Consider the following 17,737-nt stretch of genomic DNA (forward strand, 5'->3'; position numbering starts at 1 on the left):
CTCCCCTTTCCCTCCATTGTCTGCTCTCTGTCCATTTGCTCTATGTTCTTCTGTGTGTTTATATTCTCATTAGGCGGCTCTGGGAACCGATCCTGGGACCTTCAGAGTGGGAGAGAGTCAGTCATTCTCTTGTACCACCTCAGCTCCCTGGTCTGCTGTGTCTCTTATCTCTCCTGTGTGTCTCTTTTTGTTGTGTCATCTTGCTGCATCAGTTCTCTGTGTGGGCCAGCACTCCTGCACGGGGCAGTACTCCTGCACAGGGCAGCACTCCTTGTGTGGAGCAGCACACCTGCACAGGGCAATACTCTTGCATGGGGCAGCACTCCATGCATGGGTCAGTACTCCGTGTGGGCCAGCTCGCCACATGGGCCAGCTTGCCTTCACCAGGAGGCCCTGGGCATCAAACCCTGGACCCTGTATAAGTTAGACGGGAGCCCAATTGCTTGAGCCACATCCATTTCCCCAGAAAAGCTTTTAAAAATGTTTGGCTCAAGAAAAAGTTCTGGTTCCCTCACTGTTAGCCAGGCCTCCTCTGGCACTTCTTACATGCCTTGGGGCCCATCTCTTGCTATGCTGCAACCCTGTGACCCTTTCTCCCACCCCTGATGGGGATTCTTGATGGGCACAGTGGGCAGAGGCAGGCAGAAACCCCATCGCTCATACCTTTATGTCCCCAGTGCCAGGAAGCGCCTGCAAGAGCTGCCTTGTGTAAACCCTTACTACATGAATGATGGACAGATTCTCAAGGTCTGGGGCATGATATGGAAGAGTTACCTCCTGAACCACTTCACTCTACTATGCTGAAAATGAGAACTCAGGGTGCCTTCACTTTCTTTCACATTACTGGACAGTCCATAGACCACTGTGGATGGGCTGCTCTTACCCTCACCACATCCCACTTCTAAGGGATCCAAGCATGCCACCTGGGAAAGTTTCTTTGAGTAACAGCTCCCCCATCCTTATTTCCATCTCAAACTGATGCCAACAGCTCTCCTATCTGTGGGCAAGGAGGCACTGCTATCTGCCATTGCTGTTACCTCGGCATCCTGCTCTTCAGCTGGGATGCCAACAAAGTTGATATCTGGAGACTCCACTGGCATCACCTGCAAAATAGCAACACACGTCAAGGGCCCAGTTATCAGTATGGGCTCTCCTATAAATTCTTACAACAGCAGAGAGCAATCCCAGCCCAAGTCGTCTCCAGTTAAACTGGTACAAATAGAAGTGTCACCAAAAGGGAATCCTTGATTTAAACCACAGCACTCCTTCCGAGCTCTTTGGAGGCTTTGCAGACATCCCCGCAGACTATAACTGAGCTACTCTGGACATATGTACCAAACCCAGAGCAGCAAGGACAATTCCTGTGCTCCTCCCTTACCTCTCCTTCATCTGATGGGGTCCTCCTGGCAGCCTGGGGAGAAGGGAGAGGTTCTCCTTCTTCTTCAGTGCCAGGGGCGAGGTAGGAGCCAGACATGGATGAGACTGTGTCGGTGCTGATCTGGGATGACGCCATGGACATGACAGACTGGGCCAGACTGCTGCTGGCAGGGTCTTTGGAGACATCGGTTGGAGGAAATCCAGCACATCAGTAACAGGAAGGAGACTGGAGGTCAGACCTGGTTTCTATAAGCTTACTGAGGAGCAGAGCTTTCTCCCCTGATTCGGGGTGCAAGCAGTGTGAGGGCCTTATCTTGCCCTCACCTAAAAAAGGTTTTATGCTTACTGCTTTCCAAGATGCTACCACTTTACACCTAGAGTTCAGAACTCAATCTCAGGAACCAAGGATTTGCCTTTCCTTATCATAATGTTAAAGGAAACCTTTTGGTAGGACTAGGATTAAGAGAAACAACTCTCAACAAGACTGCCTTCTCATCTTAGGAAAGCAAGCTTCCCTTCCTTCTCAAACTGGGGCCTATTTAGTCATGCAGTTTCGGTATTAACTTGCTGCTCCCAAGCCCGATCCTCGAGAAATATTAGGACCATTCTGGATTAGGTTAAGGGAGAAGAACGTGCCGCCATTCCGTGCTCCTTCATGTACCTTCTGGGGAGGAAATTGTGGAAGAGATTGGGGTCCCTGTGCAAGAAGACTGGTCAATAGGTCCTGATGATGACAAGGTAAGATTCTCACTCTCTGGAGTTACACCACATTCCTGTGGGGCACAAAGGGAAACCAATCAAACTCAAGTTAAACATGTTAGAAGAGTATAAGGGGAAGGGGATATGGGTCAGGATGGGGTGGTGAGGGGATGCTGGGAGCTAGGGAAATAAGGTCCCCTTCTCCTTGGCCAACACGAGTAGCACACAGAAGCAGTGCTGGTCTCTTTCGTCAATTCTCTCCAGCCCTGGCCTGGAACGATTGTTTCCCAGGGGAGGCACAAAAGTCAGTCAACACATCTTGCCCAAGGCACAGCATCTGTTGGGGCTGTACAAAGACTGCAGCTCAGATGACACAGGTCACCCGGCAGCTGTGACATGGGAACACCCCAGCTTTTCCCAGGATTATAAACAGCTTTCCATTTGAAGGCAAAAGGATACAAAAGCTACAGAGGCCCCACTACTTGCTGGACTCCTCTACTTGGATGTCGGCTGGTTCAAACTCCATCTGAAAACAAATATCACCTTTCTTCCCAACCTACTTCTCCTCCCAGGTTTCCTGATTCTGATCCTGACACCCTACCTGTCAATCACCTGGGCACAAAACCTCACCCCACCTAGGCAGATATAGATGTAAAGTCCTACTGATTCTCTTTATTCTGTCCCCTTTTCTCCAGGCTTGCTTTTTCAATTTTTTTAGCTGAATCTTACCATGTTATTGGGCTCCATGCCTTTGCATGTACTATCCCCATTACCTGGAATGTTTTTCCTAACTTCTTCTTTATGTCCAAAATTTTTCCAGATTCAGCTCTACATCACCTTTTCTGATATCCTCCACTTAACATTCTATTTATATCTTTTACCACTGCACTTTATCGTCCCTGTTTTTTAGGTATACTTACTTTCTGTAGTTAAAATTCATTCATTCATTCGGCAAATACTGAGCATCAACCGTGTGTCCAATATGGTGCTGTTATTTGTGCACATGTCCTCTCCCCTCTAGACCATGTGTCCCCAAGGACAGCAGCCACTTTATTATCCTTGTGTGCTCCACTGTCCTTAGTTTGGTACCTTACAGAGAGAGGGGTGTCACAGACATCTGTAAAGTCTGTAAAGTCTGTGAGGGATGCACAGGGTAGAAGATTCCAGTCTTCTTCCACTCCTGCCACACTGGCCTCCCAGCATAGTCCTGCTTAGGGCTTTTCCACTTGCTGTTTCTCATGCCTAGGTCATGCCTGAAATGTCTTGTCTCAGACACCTGCACAGCCCACTTCCTGTCTTATCTGACACACTGATCCACAATACCATCTGACATACACACGTTTTATGTCCACTCCACCCCAGCTATGAAGAGTGTAAGCTCCATGAGGGCAGGACTTTTATAGTTTCCTCACAGCAACTATCCCCAGCACATAGAACAGTACCTGGTAAATAATACAGACTCAAAACTTAGTTGAGGGAAGCGGATTTGGCTTACCTGATAGAGCTTCCACTAGCACATGGGAGGTCCAGGGTTCAGACCCAGGGCCTACTGACCCGTGTGGAGCCGGCCCATGCACAGTGCTAATGTGCACAAGAAGTGCCATGCCACACAGGGGTGTCCCCCGCATAGGGGAGCCCCATGCGCAAGGAGTGCGCCCCTTAAGGAGAGCTGCCCCACATGAAAAAAGCGCAGCCTGGCCAGGAGTGGCTCCGCACACATAGGGAGCTGACGCAGCAAGATGACACAACAAAAGAGAGACATGGGTTCCTGGTGCTGCTGACAAGAATACAAGCGGACACAGAAGAACACACAGCGAATGGACACAGAGAGCGGGTGGGGGGAGAGAAATAAATAAAATAAAATAAATCTTAAAAAAAAAAAGACTTAGTTGAATGAGTGTGTCTAATGAGTTCTTTGCTGCTACCTCAGAGCATGTTCGAAAGTTGTTGAATAAACAAAAGCAGACTGATCTGACAAGGCTTGTACGCGTAAAATAAGTACCTGGAGTCTAACATCTAAGAGAAGGAGGAGAAGGCAAATTACCTCTCCAAGATGTTGAGCAGGCCGTCTCTGCGAGGGCTGCGTCTCGGACTCACTGCAAGAGTGCTCATCTTCCTCTTCATGCAACACAGAAGAATTCTGGGAAACAGACCTGGAAAAATCCACAGGGAAAACTGGCTGTATTCAATATCCATTTAAAGAACAAAACTTAGCCTATACTCTTACTAACCAGGCCTCACAGAAAGAAGAGGACCACAAGGGGGAAATGTGAGGGGAAATCCAACCCTTAAGAAGGAGTAAGGTGGTGGGAACAAAGCACCAGAAATGGACTGCGACCTCTGCTGGGTGTTAGGAGACCTAAGTTTTACCTTTAATTCCTTCAATAACTTGCTGTTTGAACTTGGGAAAAAACATTGCTATTTTGAGGATCTTAATATTTTCATCTGTAGAATACCCTGCTTTGCTTTGCTTTGCCAAAGACATCATACAGTTTACACCTAATTGGATTGAAATGTTCAAGACATATAGATCACAAGGTCCCTTCAGTCCTCAGACCAAGTGAGGCTCCCCAAGAGTCTGAATGACCCTAAGGACGCTTTCCCCATCCATGGTGCTCATCCTGCTCTCTCCTATACCCCCATCCAAAACAAAAAAAAAACATATCAGATAGTCATCTAATCCAAACTCTCCCAAGTGCCCATACACCAGAGTAAGGTGGGATAACCTCCTTCAAGGGGTAGCCACAAGTCATCAGTGAGACTTGGAACAGCCCAGAAGGTAGACTAGGCCTTGGGAATCCGGGACGTGAGCCAGCACGGAGGAAGTGAAAGATGGGTCAAAAGGATCTCATCAAGGATTCCAGGGTCAATATTGTTGAGAGCTGGCTACTCACTTGGAGAGAGTCTTTTTGAGCTTGAGTCCTTGGCTGCTGCAGTCAGATAAGCGGTCGAGGGGGGAGAGAGTCCTGACAGGGGGCAGATGGCCATCGCTACCATAGGAAGGCAGCATTCCTGAGAGGTGGCCATCTCCAAGCACGTGAAGTGGAGGGACTGCCGGGGATGGGGTGAGGGGTCCATTGAGGGCCTCCAGAAGAGACACCACTTCATAACCTGGTGGGATGTTCTCTGAGGACTAGAGGAATCAGAGACAGGTTGAAAATTACCCTTCGTTTTATGTCATAATCATGTTTCTTACTCTACAATGGAAAATATTTTCTTTTACATCTGGTCTGGGGGTCTGGAAAGAAAAGCTTCTATATTAGAAGCAGAGGAAAGATAACATGTCAAAGAATTACACATTCCTAGATTCTGCTTATTAACTTTTTCTTAGTAATGCTTATATTCTCTAATTATAATAGAAATATATGTTTATTAAATGGGAATTTGGAAAATACACAAAAGTAGAAGGAAGGAAAAAATAACCAATAATCAAACTGCCCAAAGAAAACTTTTGTTAACATTCTGGTGTATTATCTTCCAATTTTCTTCCTCTCTACTATTTACATAATCTATAATAATTATGTAAGTTTCTGATTTCATTGACCATAAATATTTTCCTGTTTTTGAAACCTTTTCATATGCATCCCTTTTTCATAAGTACCGTAAGTTTCCTAACTGTTCTACCAGCCATAAATAACAAGTTGTATCTAATGTCTCCTATTGTAAACAATGCTTTGATGAACATTCTGGTGCACACATCTTTTTTTTTGGGTTATTTTCTTCTTATGAAATACTTGGGCCTTAGATTACTAGATATGAATGTTTTTAAGGCTCTTGATATATAGAGATGGTTACTTCCTAAAAATGATCTATCTAGTTACACTCCTATAAGCAGTAGAGAATGACTATTTGATTGCTTCTTTGCCAGTACAGAGTTTTTATTTTTGTATCTTTAATTAAAAGTTGGAAGTGTATATACCTCATTTAAACAATATGTGAGCAATTCATTTAGAGATATTATTCTTTCCAAATGATAAACATTTCTAATCAAGTATAAGAATAAGTATAAACTGAAATAATCAAAGGATTTAAGATCATACACTTCAAGAAACAGAGCTAGCCTAATTCTAATGGCTCTTTTGGTCTACTGATCACATATAAGTTTCCCCTTTCAATTTGCCAAATCACTTAGGCCAGCCTAAGATAGGCATCCATTTCTAAGGGTATTTCTATAGATGCAGAAAATAGATCTTGTGTATTACCAAAGCATGGAATAACTTAAAAGTTTTCTAATTTGAAAGGTGAGCAATGGTATCTTATTTTGGTTTGCATACATCTGAATTTTAGTGTGGCTGAACTCTTCTTTGTAAGATTGTTAAGCAATCAAGTTTCCTTTATGGAGAATTGTTTATATCCTTTGTCCATTTATCTACTGTTTTTACTCATGTTTCTTATTCAATGGAAAATATATTATCTTTTATTCTGATATGTAAGTAGTGAGTAGAATTTTTAAAAATCAATTTGTTGTTTGCCTTTTAATTTGGTCACTTTTTAGACTTCTGAAATTAAAGTTTTTTTTTTTTAATGTGGAAAAATCTACGGATTTTATGTATGTAGTTTTCCACTGGTTTTAAGCTTCAAGAGTTACCACTCAATCCACCTCCAAAGTCAAACAAATGATCATCTAAATTTATTCTAGGGAAGTGGACTTGGCCCTTAGATGGATAGGGCGTCCACCTACCACATGGAAGGTCCGCGGTTTAAACCCCAGGCCTCCTTGACTTGTGTGGAGCTGGCCCATGCGCAGTGCTGATGCGCGCAAGGAGTGCCCTGCCACGCAGGGGTGTCCCCCGTGTAAGGGAGCCTCATGCGCAAGGAGTGCGCCCCGTACGGAGAGCTGCCCAGCACGAAAGAAAGTGCAGCCTGCCCAAGAATGGGCCCGCACACACGGAGAGCTGACACAAGATGATGCAACGAAAAGAAACACAGTTTCCCAGTGCCGCTGATAAGGATAGAAGCGGTCACAGAAGAACACACAGCGAACGGACACAGAGAGCAGACAACTGCAGGGGAGAGGGGAGAGAATTTTTTTTTTAAAGGCAAAAAGTTTAAATAAATAAATAAATAAATAAATAAATTTATTCTAGGTTTTTAATGTTCCATTTTGCTTTCTTTCTAACATAGTTAACTCGTTTACTCCATCTGGAATTTATTTGTTTTCTGGTAAGGAGTAAAAGTGTGATGAACTAAATTTTTCTCCCTAAATAGCTAACTAATTTTAACTCCCTTCCATCAACAGTTTAATCTAAAGAAAGACAGGGTCTGCTATTCTATAGGTCCAATACTGTCACTTACACTATGAAACTGAGGTCAATTATCTCATCTGCTTGGCTCTTAGTCACTGAAGTCATGAAATGGGAGAAAGAAAAAGTTAGCCTTTTGAGGATTCAAATAAAGATAATAAACTGTATTCAACAACAACAAAAATCATTCACTTGTTTCTGCTTGTGGGAGTTCCAGAGCTATAACCCCCTCCTCCAGGTATGGCAACTGCTAGGCAGATGGCTTCATGGAGTGGTAAAGATTAACTGGAGACCAAGCTCCCAAGCAGGAAAGGGAGGTTTAGTGATGCAGCATCCAGTTTTCTTTTGGGATATTGGGTGGATTTTAACACAAGATGATCTCAGTTGGCTTACTAAACACTTCAGTGTGCCAAGGTATAATGTTGCCAATGTCATGTAAAAAAAGGAGGAAGGTGGAAAAAGCCAGCAAGGAGACTATAGAGATTTGCTTCACCAGGGGCCCATGGTTCCCAACCCAACTTACTGAATGTTCTTCCGAGTCAGACGTCTGGGATGAGATGATGGGGTTAAAGCTTGTTGGGGACAAGGGGCCCAATTTCTTCCTCATGGCTCGGATCTGAAGCAGTGCCCGGAAAGCTAGGAAGGAACAAAGAGGCCATCAGGCCATCCTAATGCAGGAGGATGAATGAACCAGAATGTATAAACTATCAGCCCTCCTCCCAGAAGTTCCATCAGTTTGCCAGAAGTGGCACATGTTTCAGTGTTCCAAAACTGTACATCCTCACTGCACACCACCTCCTCCATCCCCTCTGCCACTCCTGGGGCTTACGCAATCGGCAGATGGGGCAGTTGTTGGCCTGGTAGCGCAGAGTGTCTGCACAGGTGTTACAGAGGCAGAGGTGGCGACAGGGCAGAATCAAGGTGTCCCGGACATCTGAGAGACACACCACACACTCGGCACTGTTATCACTCACTTCATCCTCCGCCACCTGGTCAGGGAAACAGAAAGACAGCCAGTGGCACAAAGACCTTCACATCACATACTTTATGTACAAGGCAGCTTGGCTGAAGCACTGAGGCAAGGAATAAGAACAAAATCTTACATCTCACTGGACTTGCTAGTTCACCGAGTGCTTTTGCATATTTGGGTTCACTTATTCTGGGGCAATGTTTACCTACAGATGAGAGGGTAGGACTGATCACATAAGCTAATCGTCTGAGGCTCAGCTTTGGTCTTGACAGCAGAGCTGGAGGGTAAGAGCCAGGAGACCACACAGGTAAAAGTAAAAGGGCAGTGAAAGAACCCTGCCAGGAAACAGAGTTTAACAGGGGGCTGCAGGAGAAAAGCAAGACCAAACAACCCACCAGCTTGGTTTTTCTCATTTCCAAAGTGCTATAAGATAACGATCTGAAATGAGGAATAAGAACCTGCCCTTCTAGGACCTAACTGATTCCAGAGTTTGGCACACTAAATTCCTAGCTCCTGGCTTTGCTGGAGAATATCTTATTCAGCCTCTTGAGGAAATGAGATTCAAATTTTTGAATAAAACTTACTTTAGAGTCTTGTGTATTGTACTTGTTTTCAATTCCATAGATTTCTTGAAGGAGGTAGCTGACCCCATCTACCTGAAGAGCAAATGGAAAAGTTCAAGGATAGGCTGGCCATACTGAGGGGTAAAGGTGGGAACCCTGTTCTCATTCAGTAACCAAGGACTACTGAGTCACAGTCAAAGAGAAATCAAAGCCCAGAGAAGAGGGGATGCTTTTATTTTCTTAGGTTTTCTCTTTGAGAGAGGAAAAAATCAAATGTTTTATTCACTCATCATATTTAACACAGAACATAAAACTTCACAAATACAACTATGAAACTTGTACTGCAGCTCACTATTACGGAGAGTTAAGACAGACAGACTAGAAAAAGGGATGGAAGGATATACATCTAAATAGAGTGATAGGCACTGGAATTCAGGTAATTTTCATTTTTTTCATTTTGCTTATTGGAATTTTCTAATCTTTATACAATAAGAATTAGTTACATAATAAAATTTAAATTTAAACATTATAAAAATAAAGGCATAGAAAAAAGAGGAGATGAAGTAAGCAAGGTAAAAGAGGGGGAGGGAAAAATGCAGAAACGAAGAGAGATAGCAAGACCTTGAACAAGAGGGCAATTGAGCCTCCCTCCCCCTGAGTCACCCCTTTTGGGCCTCTTTCTTAAAACTCCAGCTTCCAATGCCCACTTCCATTCCCACTATCCTGGGTTATGTCAGGGCCCAAATTGGCCCTCCCCTTGTTTCTTGAGACTGAATTCAATTTCCACTTTCCAGTTTGACAAAAGGCATTGCTAAGGACAATCCAGCAACAAAAAAAGAGATAAAACATTTTCCTTAAGCTGCCCCAGCCTTTCCTTCTTACCCAGGCCTCCAGCTGCCACCTGGAGAGTCTGGACTTCCCCACAAAGAAACTCATCAAGGTCTGGCCTCCCAGGTAGTATCCTGGGCTCAGGATCTGTTTTGTTCTCTGCCCTTCTCTAAACTTATTTTAACCTAGTGATTATGTTGGAAAGGGCACTATTAACTAATATATACTAAGGTATGATTGACTACTACTGATCCCATTGAAAGAGGGAAGAGTCCTTAACGCAGAAGAATGAATAATGTAGAATTTCAGATATTTATCACCGATCTACAGGGCCCTGTTTTTGCATCTCGACCAAGGCATTCTCTGCCTCTCAAACAAACGCTCCACATTTCCCATGTGACGGTCTACCCCTCAGCCCCTTCCCTTGCCCCTGCTACCAGCACCACTTTCCCCTCTTTCATCCTCCAGATTCATCTGAGGCTCCTCCTACCTCTGCAAGAGTGGACACACTCTAAGAGTTAGGACTTCCAGCAGACATAAGGATAACCTGCTGATTCTGCTGCTAGGGAAAGAGAGCCAGCAAATTGAATTCTAGAAAATGAATGGTGGGCTAAATTAAATCAAGAGGTCTAACTGGCCCTGAATTGGACCCTGATATTTTATCCTTTTGTTGGAAACATTTCTCACCCAGTATTTAAAATCAAAAGAGTTCTTTCTAAACCTAAATTTATCAGGAGACAATTCTTGTCCTTTTTGTTCTCAAGTTCTTTGCTCAGAGATAATGACTGCCTCAACACCAATGATTCTGGAACAATATAGATGCAAAACATCAGTATTCCTTTTAGGCCACTCATGTAGTTTCTAACACACAAGAGCACTGCTTTTTCTTCTTTGAAAAACAGAGCAGGATAGAGGCAAGGAAGAAGGCACAGCAAAAAAATTTTAAAAATGGAGGGAGGATACCAACATCCTTGCCCTCAAATACTTACTACTTGTTTCTGTTTGAGGGGCTTGACACAGAAAGTTCCATCTGTGTGCTGGAATGAAAAGATGGCAGTTAGAAGGGAGTTCCTTTGTTACTTCTCTTGATTATCTGAATCCCAGGGGAATTCAGAATTCTAAGATTGTGAACACTTTCATCTTAAACACAGGTGACCAAGGCTGAAGGAGTGGAAGGTCATGTAGCAAATTGCTGAAGCAGAGCTGGGACTAGACCCAGTGAGCCCCCAGTGTGGTGCTGTCTCTTCTCCACCACAGACAGTGAGTCAGACACATTCTGCCGAGCCTGTGCAGCCAGTCAGCAAGGGTTACACATGCAATTACATGAAAGAAAGAGTTAAATATAATAAAATGAGGCCCTGTAAAGTTACTCACTCACCTTTTCAAAAGTACCCAGCAATACATGGCAATGGCCAAAATACTCTGAAAGAAATAAAGGCACCTGAATGAAGAAGAAGAAAGCCAAACAATACATCATGGTGCCCATTTACCTTCCCTAATTCTCTGCAATCTAGCAAGGCGGGCTGTCACCTGAAGGGTATGTTACATAACCTGATACTATTGCCACCAACCCAGGAACTTGGAGTCATGCACATAAGAGGATATGGAAACTACTTGGTTGATCCCCACAGGGAAGGGGTGTTGTTCTAGGGCCATAGCTGCTGCCAGGACCATGAACCACAAAAAGGCAGAATGTACAGCAAAAGAAGACATAAATCGTCCATACCATCTCCTTCATCCACCACAGCGTGTACCACTAAAGGGTAAACCTCCCGATCTAGATCAAAGCCAAGCTAAAGAGAAAGAAAGAAAAAGAAAAAATACTAGGATCTAATGCATCAAAATGGAACACTTATCCATCCTAAAGGGAGATGCTGTCAAGAAACATTAACCTCCTCTCTGCTCCTTACTCAGCAGTCTCATAATTATATAAAGTCCAGCTAATTGAAGGCTAATAGTTCATTTCTTGTAATAAATAACGAAACTCATATATGTAAAGCCTTTTAAACTTACTTATAAGTTATTTTCTCTAAGCATGACTTTCGTAAAATATCCTAGGATAATGGCTACTTTGGGATAGAAAAATTAACAAAGTTAGGTATATCCTTGGTGTGAAATAAGCAGAATTTATAAGAGCATGGAGAAATGATAAGGCTGAAAGGTGAGCATGCCCTTTGAGCAGAGTCGGGGCAGGCCCTCTGCTGCTGGCCCTTCGGAGCATAGGAGAGGACTTCCACCCACACCAGAGGCAGCTCACCTCTTCTTCAGCCCACACCGAGGGGTCCACGGTGTGGGATGGCAGGCAGAACTGCTGACACACCCCACGCTTGTAGTGCACGGTCTCAGACTGCAGGCTGTTGTCTTTTGGGATATAGCTATTGATAAAAGCAGGAAGCAAAGCAAAAGTTAGCTTCTAGCCCAGAATGAAGGGGACACTTTCCTCTGTCTCATTCCTGTTCTCAATTATCAACAGGCTGTAGGCACAGAAAAAGAAAAGGCCTTCTTTATAATCCATGTCCTTTGCTCTTGCTTGGTAATGCTATTAAACTTCTCTATTTGACCCACACATCCACCGAAAGGTAGCTTAGTGTGGGATTGTGTTTGTGTGTATGCATGCCTATGTTGGTTTTTTGTTTCTTTGCGATCACTCTGCTTTCCTTTTTGGGACAGCCATTGGCTAGAGTGTCAGGGTACTCAAACTCAAGCCAAGTGATGAAGTAGCCACCAGAACAGATGAAAAGAAGTGTGCTTCTCCGGGCTCCTTGGTGCAGTCCAGGGGATGAGGCAGACCCCTAGACAGGTTGGTAAATTTACAGGAACTTCTGTTCTATGGGAAGATTTGTCTCCTTCTAATGCCCACCTTTAGAGGCTGGCTTTCCTTTCAGGCATCCTAATAAGTAGCTGCTTCCAGTTGCAATTTGGCACTGAAGCCCTGTGCTTCCTATGGCCAATTAATAAAAACTCTGTTCAAGTCTTAGGACAAAAAATTTCAGAGTGTCAGAGCCAAGAAGGACTTATTTAACACATAGGGAAACTCAGGCTTAGAGATGGGTAAATCATATGGTAAGTTACTGGCAGCACCAGCCCTAAGACCTAGGCCTTCTGATTCTATTCTGCTCTCAGGCTACATATCAATTTCAGACAAATGGGAAAAGTGTTCTTAGCCAGCATGGCATGGTGAGAAGAAGTCAGTGCTTATAAATAAGTCTAACTATGTTATGTTACATAAACATATTAATGAGCTGAAATTTATGGAGCAATCTTCTTATGTACTAGTGCCTTTATAGTTACTATCTCATTTAATTTCCAGAGTAACCTATAAAGGAGGTATTTTTATTATTCAAGGCTTTTTTTCTCATTTTAAAATTAGGTTTATAGTAACATATATATATGTGTGTGTGTGTGTGTGTAAAAGATTTATTTATTTATTTTCCCCCTTCCCCTCTTCTACCCTGCTGTTTTTTTGCTGTCTATATTGGCTTCTCTTCTCATTTTCTCTCCTCTAGGATTCACTGGGATTCAATCCTGAAGACCTCTGATTGGGAGAGAGGTTCCCTGTCAATTGTGCCACCTCAGTTCCTGTTTTCTGCTGTGCTTCACCTTGACTCTCCCCTTGTCTCTCTTCTGATGCATCATCATCTTGCTGCATGACTCACTTGCGCAGGGCACTGGCTCACCACATGGGCACCTGTGTGGGCACTGGCTTGCCATGCGGTCACGCTTTCTCTTCTTTTTTACCAGGAGGCCCCAGGGATTGAACCCAGGTCCTCCCATATGGTAGGTGGAAGCTCTATCACTTGAGCCACATCTGCTACCCACTATTATATTTTTAACAATGTCAAATGATCTAAAAGGCAATGTTGCCATCTGCTACTGTAACAAGATGGCATAATTTAGTAAGAAAAGGTGAAAAAGTTGGGCTTTGTAGAAGAAAATCTAAATTCAAGAACCAGATCTCATCTGGATAGAAAAAAGAATGTTTTCCTCCATAGGTGAGTGCTTAAGGCATGGATTCGAACTTGTCTGGAAAGGAAATCACTCACCAGATGTCTTGTCCCCTTACCTGGCAATACCATTCTGGAATTCTTCAGTGGCCTGATAATAGATGGTGATGGCCACCCGAGCATCCGTGTCAAAAGTGAACTCCACATTGTAGTGGACTTTAGCTTTGCTGGCCTCTTCTCCAGGGCTCTTCACTTCCTCAGCACATCTAGAAAACCACGAAAGATGCAGTGTTTTTCGGCTAGTATATCAATCTTTTAAAATGTAATCATCATTTTTAAAAAGTAATATATCGTGGACTTCCCTCCATGGTCATTTACACAGGTCTGTATCTTCATTTGGGATGTCTGCAGGGTCCTTCATTACCACTATTGTTACTCTGAGGTTATTTCTGTTATTTCACACTGCTAAAATTAACATCCTTGAACATTTGCCAGGCTTTTTTTTTTTAGTTTAATCGGATATTAATCACATAGTTTGAATAGTTTCCACAAGGCTTGTTACAAAAAGCAGCAGGCCCTACTCCTTCCCCCTTTCCTGCTCTTGAAGCCACTTTTTACCTCTTTTTGCAGACAGTTTTTGCCCTTTCCTACATGTTTCTAATTAACATGCTTGGGTTACTGCTTCTTCAGTTTTAGATATTATCTACTGATTTCCTACTATGGAAATGAGGATTTCTTTCCCTATCCTCAGTCTGCACCATATAGGTACTCCCCCTATCCTCCCAATGTGAGCTGTATCACAATTTTGTTAGTTCACTACCTAGACTCTACAGTATTGTGATTATACAGACATTACTCACAAGTTAAGCCAAAGTAATCTAAGAATTTTTCCTGCATAACTTTTTCTCTTAATTATTTTGTTTTCTTTAATTGCTTCATTTTCTATGTATTTATCACTAATTCAAACCCAAACCCTCAAGATGTGCAGATGCATCAGACAGTCTATTCACTCCATCTTCTTGAGGAAGAGGGTCCTTCTGGAGCCCTCTGACCTGCTCCCATCCAGACCCGTGGCCCTTTGTACCTGTCACACAGCCACTATTCTGGAATCTCCCTTCCCCATTGCCTGGCGATGACTGCCTTTTGCCCTTCTTCTCGTGTTTCCTGCATCTCATGGCTTTCTTCAGTTACTTTTTCATGTTGATGGAGCACATCCTTCACTAGCTTCCTGAACTGGGGGATACGTTCTTTGAGAGCTTTTATTCTACTCTCATACTTAATTGATAGTTTGGCTGAATAAAAAAGTCTTAGACTACAAATACTTCTTAAAAGACATTTAAAATCATTGTTTCATTATCTTTTTTTAAATTTATTTCTCTCCCCTTCCTGCCCCCCCCTCCCCCCGCCAAATTGTCTGCTCTCTGTGTCCATTAGCTGTGTTCTTGTGTCTGCTTGTATTCTTGTCAGTGGCACCAGGAATCTGAGTCTCTTTTGTTGTGTCATCTTGCTGCATCAGCTCTCCGTGTGTGCAGTGCCACTCCTGGGCAGGCTGCACTTTTTTTTGTGTGCAGGGCAGCTCCCCTTACGGGGCGCACTCCTTGTGCGTGGGGCTCCCCTACACAGGGGACACCCCTGCGTGGCATGGCACTCTTTGCACACATCAGCACTGTGCATGGGCCAGCTCACCACATGGGTCAGGAGGCCTTGGGTTTGAACCCTGGACCTCCCATGTGGTAGGCAAATGCTCTATCAGTTGAGCCAAATCTGCTTCCCCTGTTTCATTATCTTTTAGCTTCCAGTGTTGCTCAAGAATGTGAAGTCCTTCCAATTACGAATTCTTTTTTCCTTATTGAAGCTTATAAAATCTCTTATCATCCATTGTGCTGGGCAATCAGTGGTTCTTTCAATTCAGACACAAGTGCCCTTTGGTTCTAGGAAATTTTCTTAAATCAGGATGTCATTGATGATTTCCTTCCTTTTATATTCTCTCTTTCTAGAACTAGTAATTGGATGTTATACCTTCTAAGCTGCTACTCTTATTTTTATCTTTTCTTTCCTATTTTCAGTGTCTGCCTTTTTGCTCCAATTTTTGGAATATTTCTTCACCTTTTCTTCTTAGCATTCTATTGAGTTTTTAAATTTCAGGTATTATGTTTAACATTTCCCCCTCTTTTTTGTTGCCGACACACTTTGTATCATTGTATCCATGAAATAAAGAGAATATCTTTTCATATTTCTGCACAGTTTTTGTACTTGCTTAGTTGCTTTTTTTCTTTTGGTTTATTTTGTCACTGTCTTTCACACTACAGGCATTCTTTACAGATCTAAGAATCTCAGGTTGTCTGCTCATATTTAAGAAATTTAAAACAGCTGATTAGAAACTGAGTACAGTGAGGGGGCTGGGGTCTCTGAGCTTCACATCTGGCTGGCTGTTTGTCAAGGGCAGTATTTTAGGTCTTTCTATTTGGGCTGGTAGATTTCCCAGGGGAAAGTTTTCCTCTCTTCTGACAAAGGTCTGGCTGCTAGGATTCCAGGAGCAGAGTGGTGAGGCAAGCTGGTGGGCTCAGCATCCAGCACGTATGAATCCACTTAGTTCCTTGACTATTAGTGCTGGCTCTGGCCTTTAGCCAGACCTTGGTTTTATAAGTCCAGAGGTTCTCTGCTTTAACTTCTCCAGTGAGAATGATCCCCCGGTCTTTTGCCTGGGTGTGGTCTAAGGAAAGGAATCTGACTACCTCTTAACCAGACTTTCCACCAATCCACATTTAGCCTCATTTTAGCCACTTCCACTTCCAAAGGTACTTGATACTGCCAATTCCTGAGCCTTTTGGGGATATCACAGTATAAACTGTGTGGGTCTCAGCTTTTCCTTCTGCCAGCTCAGGATTCTGATTTCTTGGGTCAACTAAGTCTTTAACATTCACCATCTGCTTTCGGCTTCTGAAATTTTGTTGCTGTTGCTCCTCCTCCACTCTCATGGATTTATGCCTTTAAAAAAATACGTTTATTGTTATTTAGTAGGGTTTTGAGAAACCTGGAAATTTGAAAATCAGAATTTACTCTATTCCCATAACCCCAGAAAAACAAAACAAACCCTTCACTTTATCATGTCTTGAACTCCAGATGTCTTCCCTTCTATCTTGTTAATTTTTGACAACAGCCAAGAAAGGTAAGGTTTATCATAACTATTTTACAGATGAGAAACCTGCAGTTCAGAGACATGTTCAAGCAAGCATCAGTGAAGATGGGAAACAAATGGGTCTCAAAGTCTGGAGGTTCTTGTGCTAGCACCCTGCAGCTGCTTCACTCTAGTCTACAGCTGTTGCCACGCTGCCACATCGGAGGCCAGGGCATCCCTACAGCTCAGGGCCTTAAACCTGATTCCATTAAATAAGTGAACTGCCACATGGGACCAGAGAAACAAAGTAGACAGAGAAGCTGACAGTGGGCAGGCTCCCCAGTCTCCCTAGGCCTCAGTCTAGTCTGCCGGAAGCTCCCCCTTAGAGGGTAGAAGTCCAGCTACAGCTATTCTGCTGCAAATTGCCTCCTTGGCTCCCTCCTTCCCAGAGTTTGCCCCAAGAATGGGAGTGAATTAAAGTTGAGGAATCAGTAGTAAACTTCAGGGACAAATAAAATATGAAAAAGTAACATGGAGATTGTAGCAGTTTGATATGGTTATGAATTCCAAAAATAGATATTGGATTATGTTTGTAATCTGGTCTGTACCTGGGCATGATAAAGTTATGAGTAGGGCTTTGGGCCATGTCATTAGGGCACTGAGTCTCCACCCCTTGGTGGGTGGGGACTCACAAATAAAAGGCATGGCAAAAGACAGAGTTAAGGGTTTTTGATGTTGGAGTTTTGATGTTGGAGTTTGATGCTGAAGCCTTAAGCTGGAGTCCTGGGAAGTAAGCTCACAGAGGAAACAGAAGCCAACCCCAGGAAAAGAGGAACCTGAGCCCAGGAAGAAGCAAGCCCTAAGAGGAGAGGAACCCTGAACCCAGAGAGAAGCAAGACCCTGGAAGAGAGGAAAGCAGGAAGCCTGAACCTTTGCAGATGTCGGCAGCCATCGCACTCCAACGCATGAAAATAGACTTTGGTGAGGGAAACAAC

The 17,737-nt window shown here is 43.5% G+C and overlaps 1 protein-coding gene across 5 annotated transcripts in view; it reads right to left on the reverse strand.

Annotated features, from left to right (window-relative positions):
• The window catches only part of RNF157 (ring finger protein 157), a 121,428-nt gene that overhangs the window by 10,907 nt on the left and 92,784 nt on the right, over window positions 1-17,737 (reverse strand). For all 5 annotated transcript variants that reach the window (XM_058284774.2, XM_071210819.1, XM_071210820.1 and 2 more), the window contains 13 exons: window positions 13,744-13,890; window positions 11,938-12,055; window positions 11,407-11,473; window positions 11,059-11,102; window positions 10,670-10,717; window positions 8,874-8,945; window positions 8,149-8,308; window positions 7,843-7,955; window positions 4,971-5,209; window positions 4,121-4,229; window positions 2,039-2,150; window positions 1,379-1,551; window positions 1,038-1,103 (listed from right to left, as the gene is read on the reverse strand). In XM_058284774.2, the coding sequence (XP_058140757.1) occupies window positions 1,038-1,103; window positions 1,379-1,551; window positions 2,039-2,150; window positions 4,121-4,229; window positions 4,971-5,209; window positions 7,843-7,955; window positions 8,149-8,308; window positions 8,874-8,945; window positions 10,670-10,717; window positions 11,059-11,102; window positions 11,407-11,473; window positions 11,938-12,055; window positions 13,744-13,890 (1,468 nt within the window). The remainder of the gene's footprint in view (window positions 1-1,037; window positions 1,104-1,378; window positions 1,552-2,038; window positions 2,151-4,120; window positions 4,230-4,970; window positions 5,210-7,842; window positions 7,956-8,148; window positions 8,309-8,873; window positions 8,946-10,669; window positions 10,718-11,058; window positions 11,103-11,406; window positions 11,474-11,937; window positions 12,056-13,743; window positions 13,891-17,737) is intronic.

The sequence above is a fragment of the Dasypus novemcinctus genome, chromosome 21 (assembly GCF_030445035.2).
Source record: "Dasypus novemcinctus isolate mDasNov1 chromosome 21, mDasNov1.1.hap2, whole genome shotgun sequence".
NCBI classification, from domain to species: domain Eukaryota; kingdom Metazoa; phylum Chordata; class Mammalia; order Cingulata; family Dasypodidae; genus Dasypus; species Dasypus novemcinctus.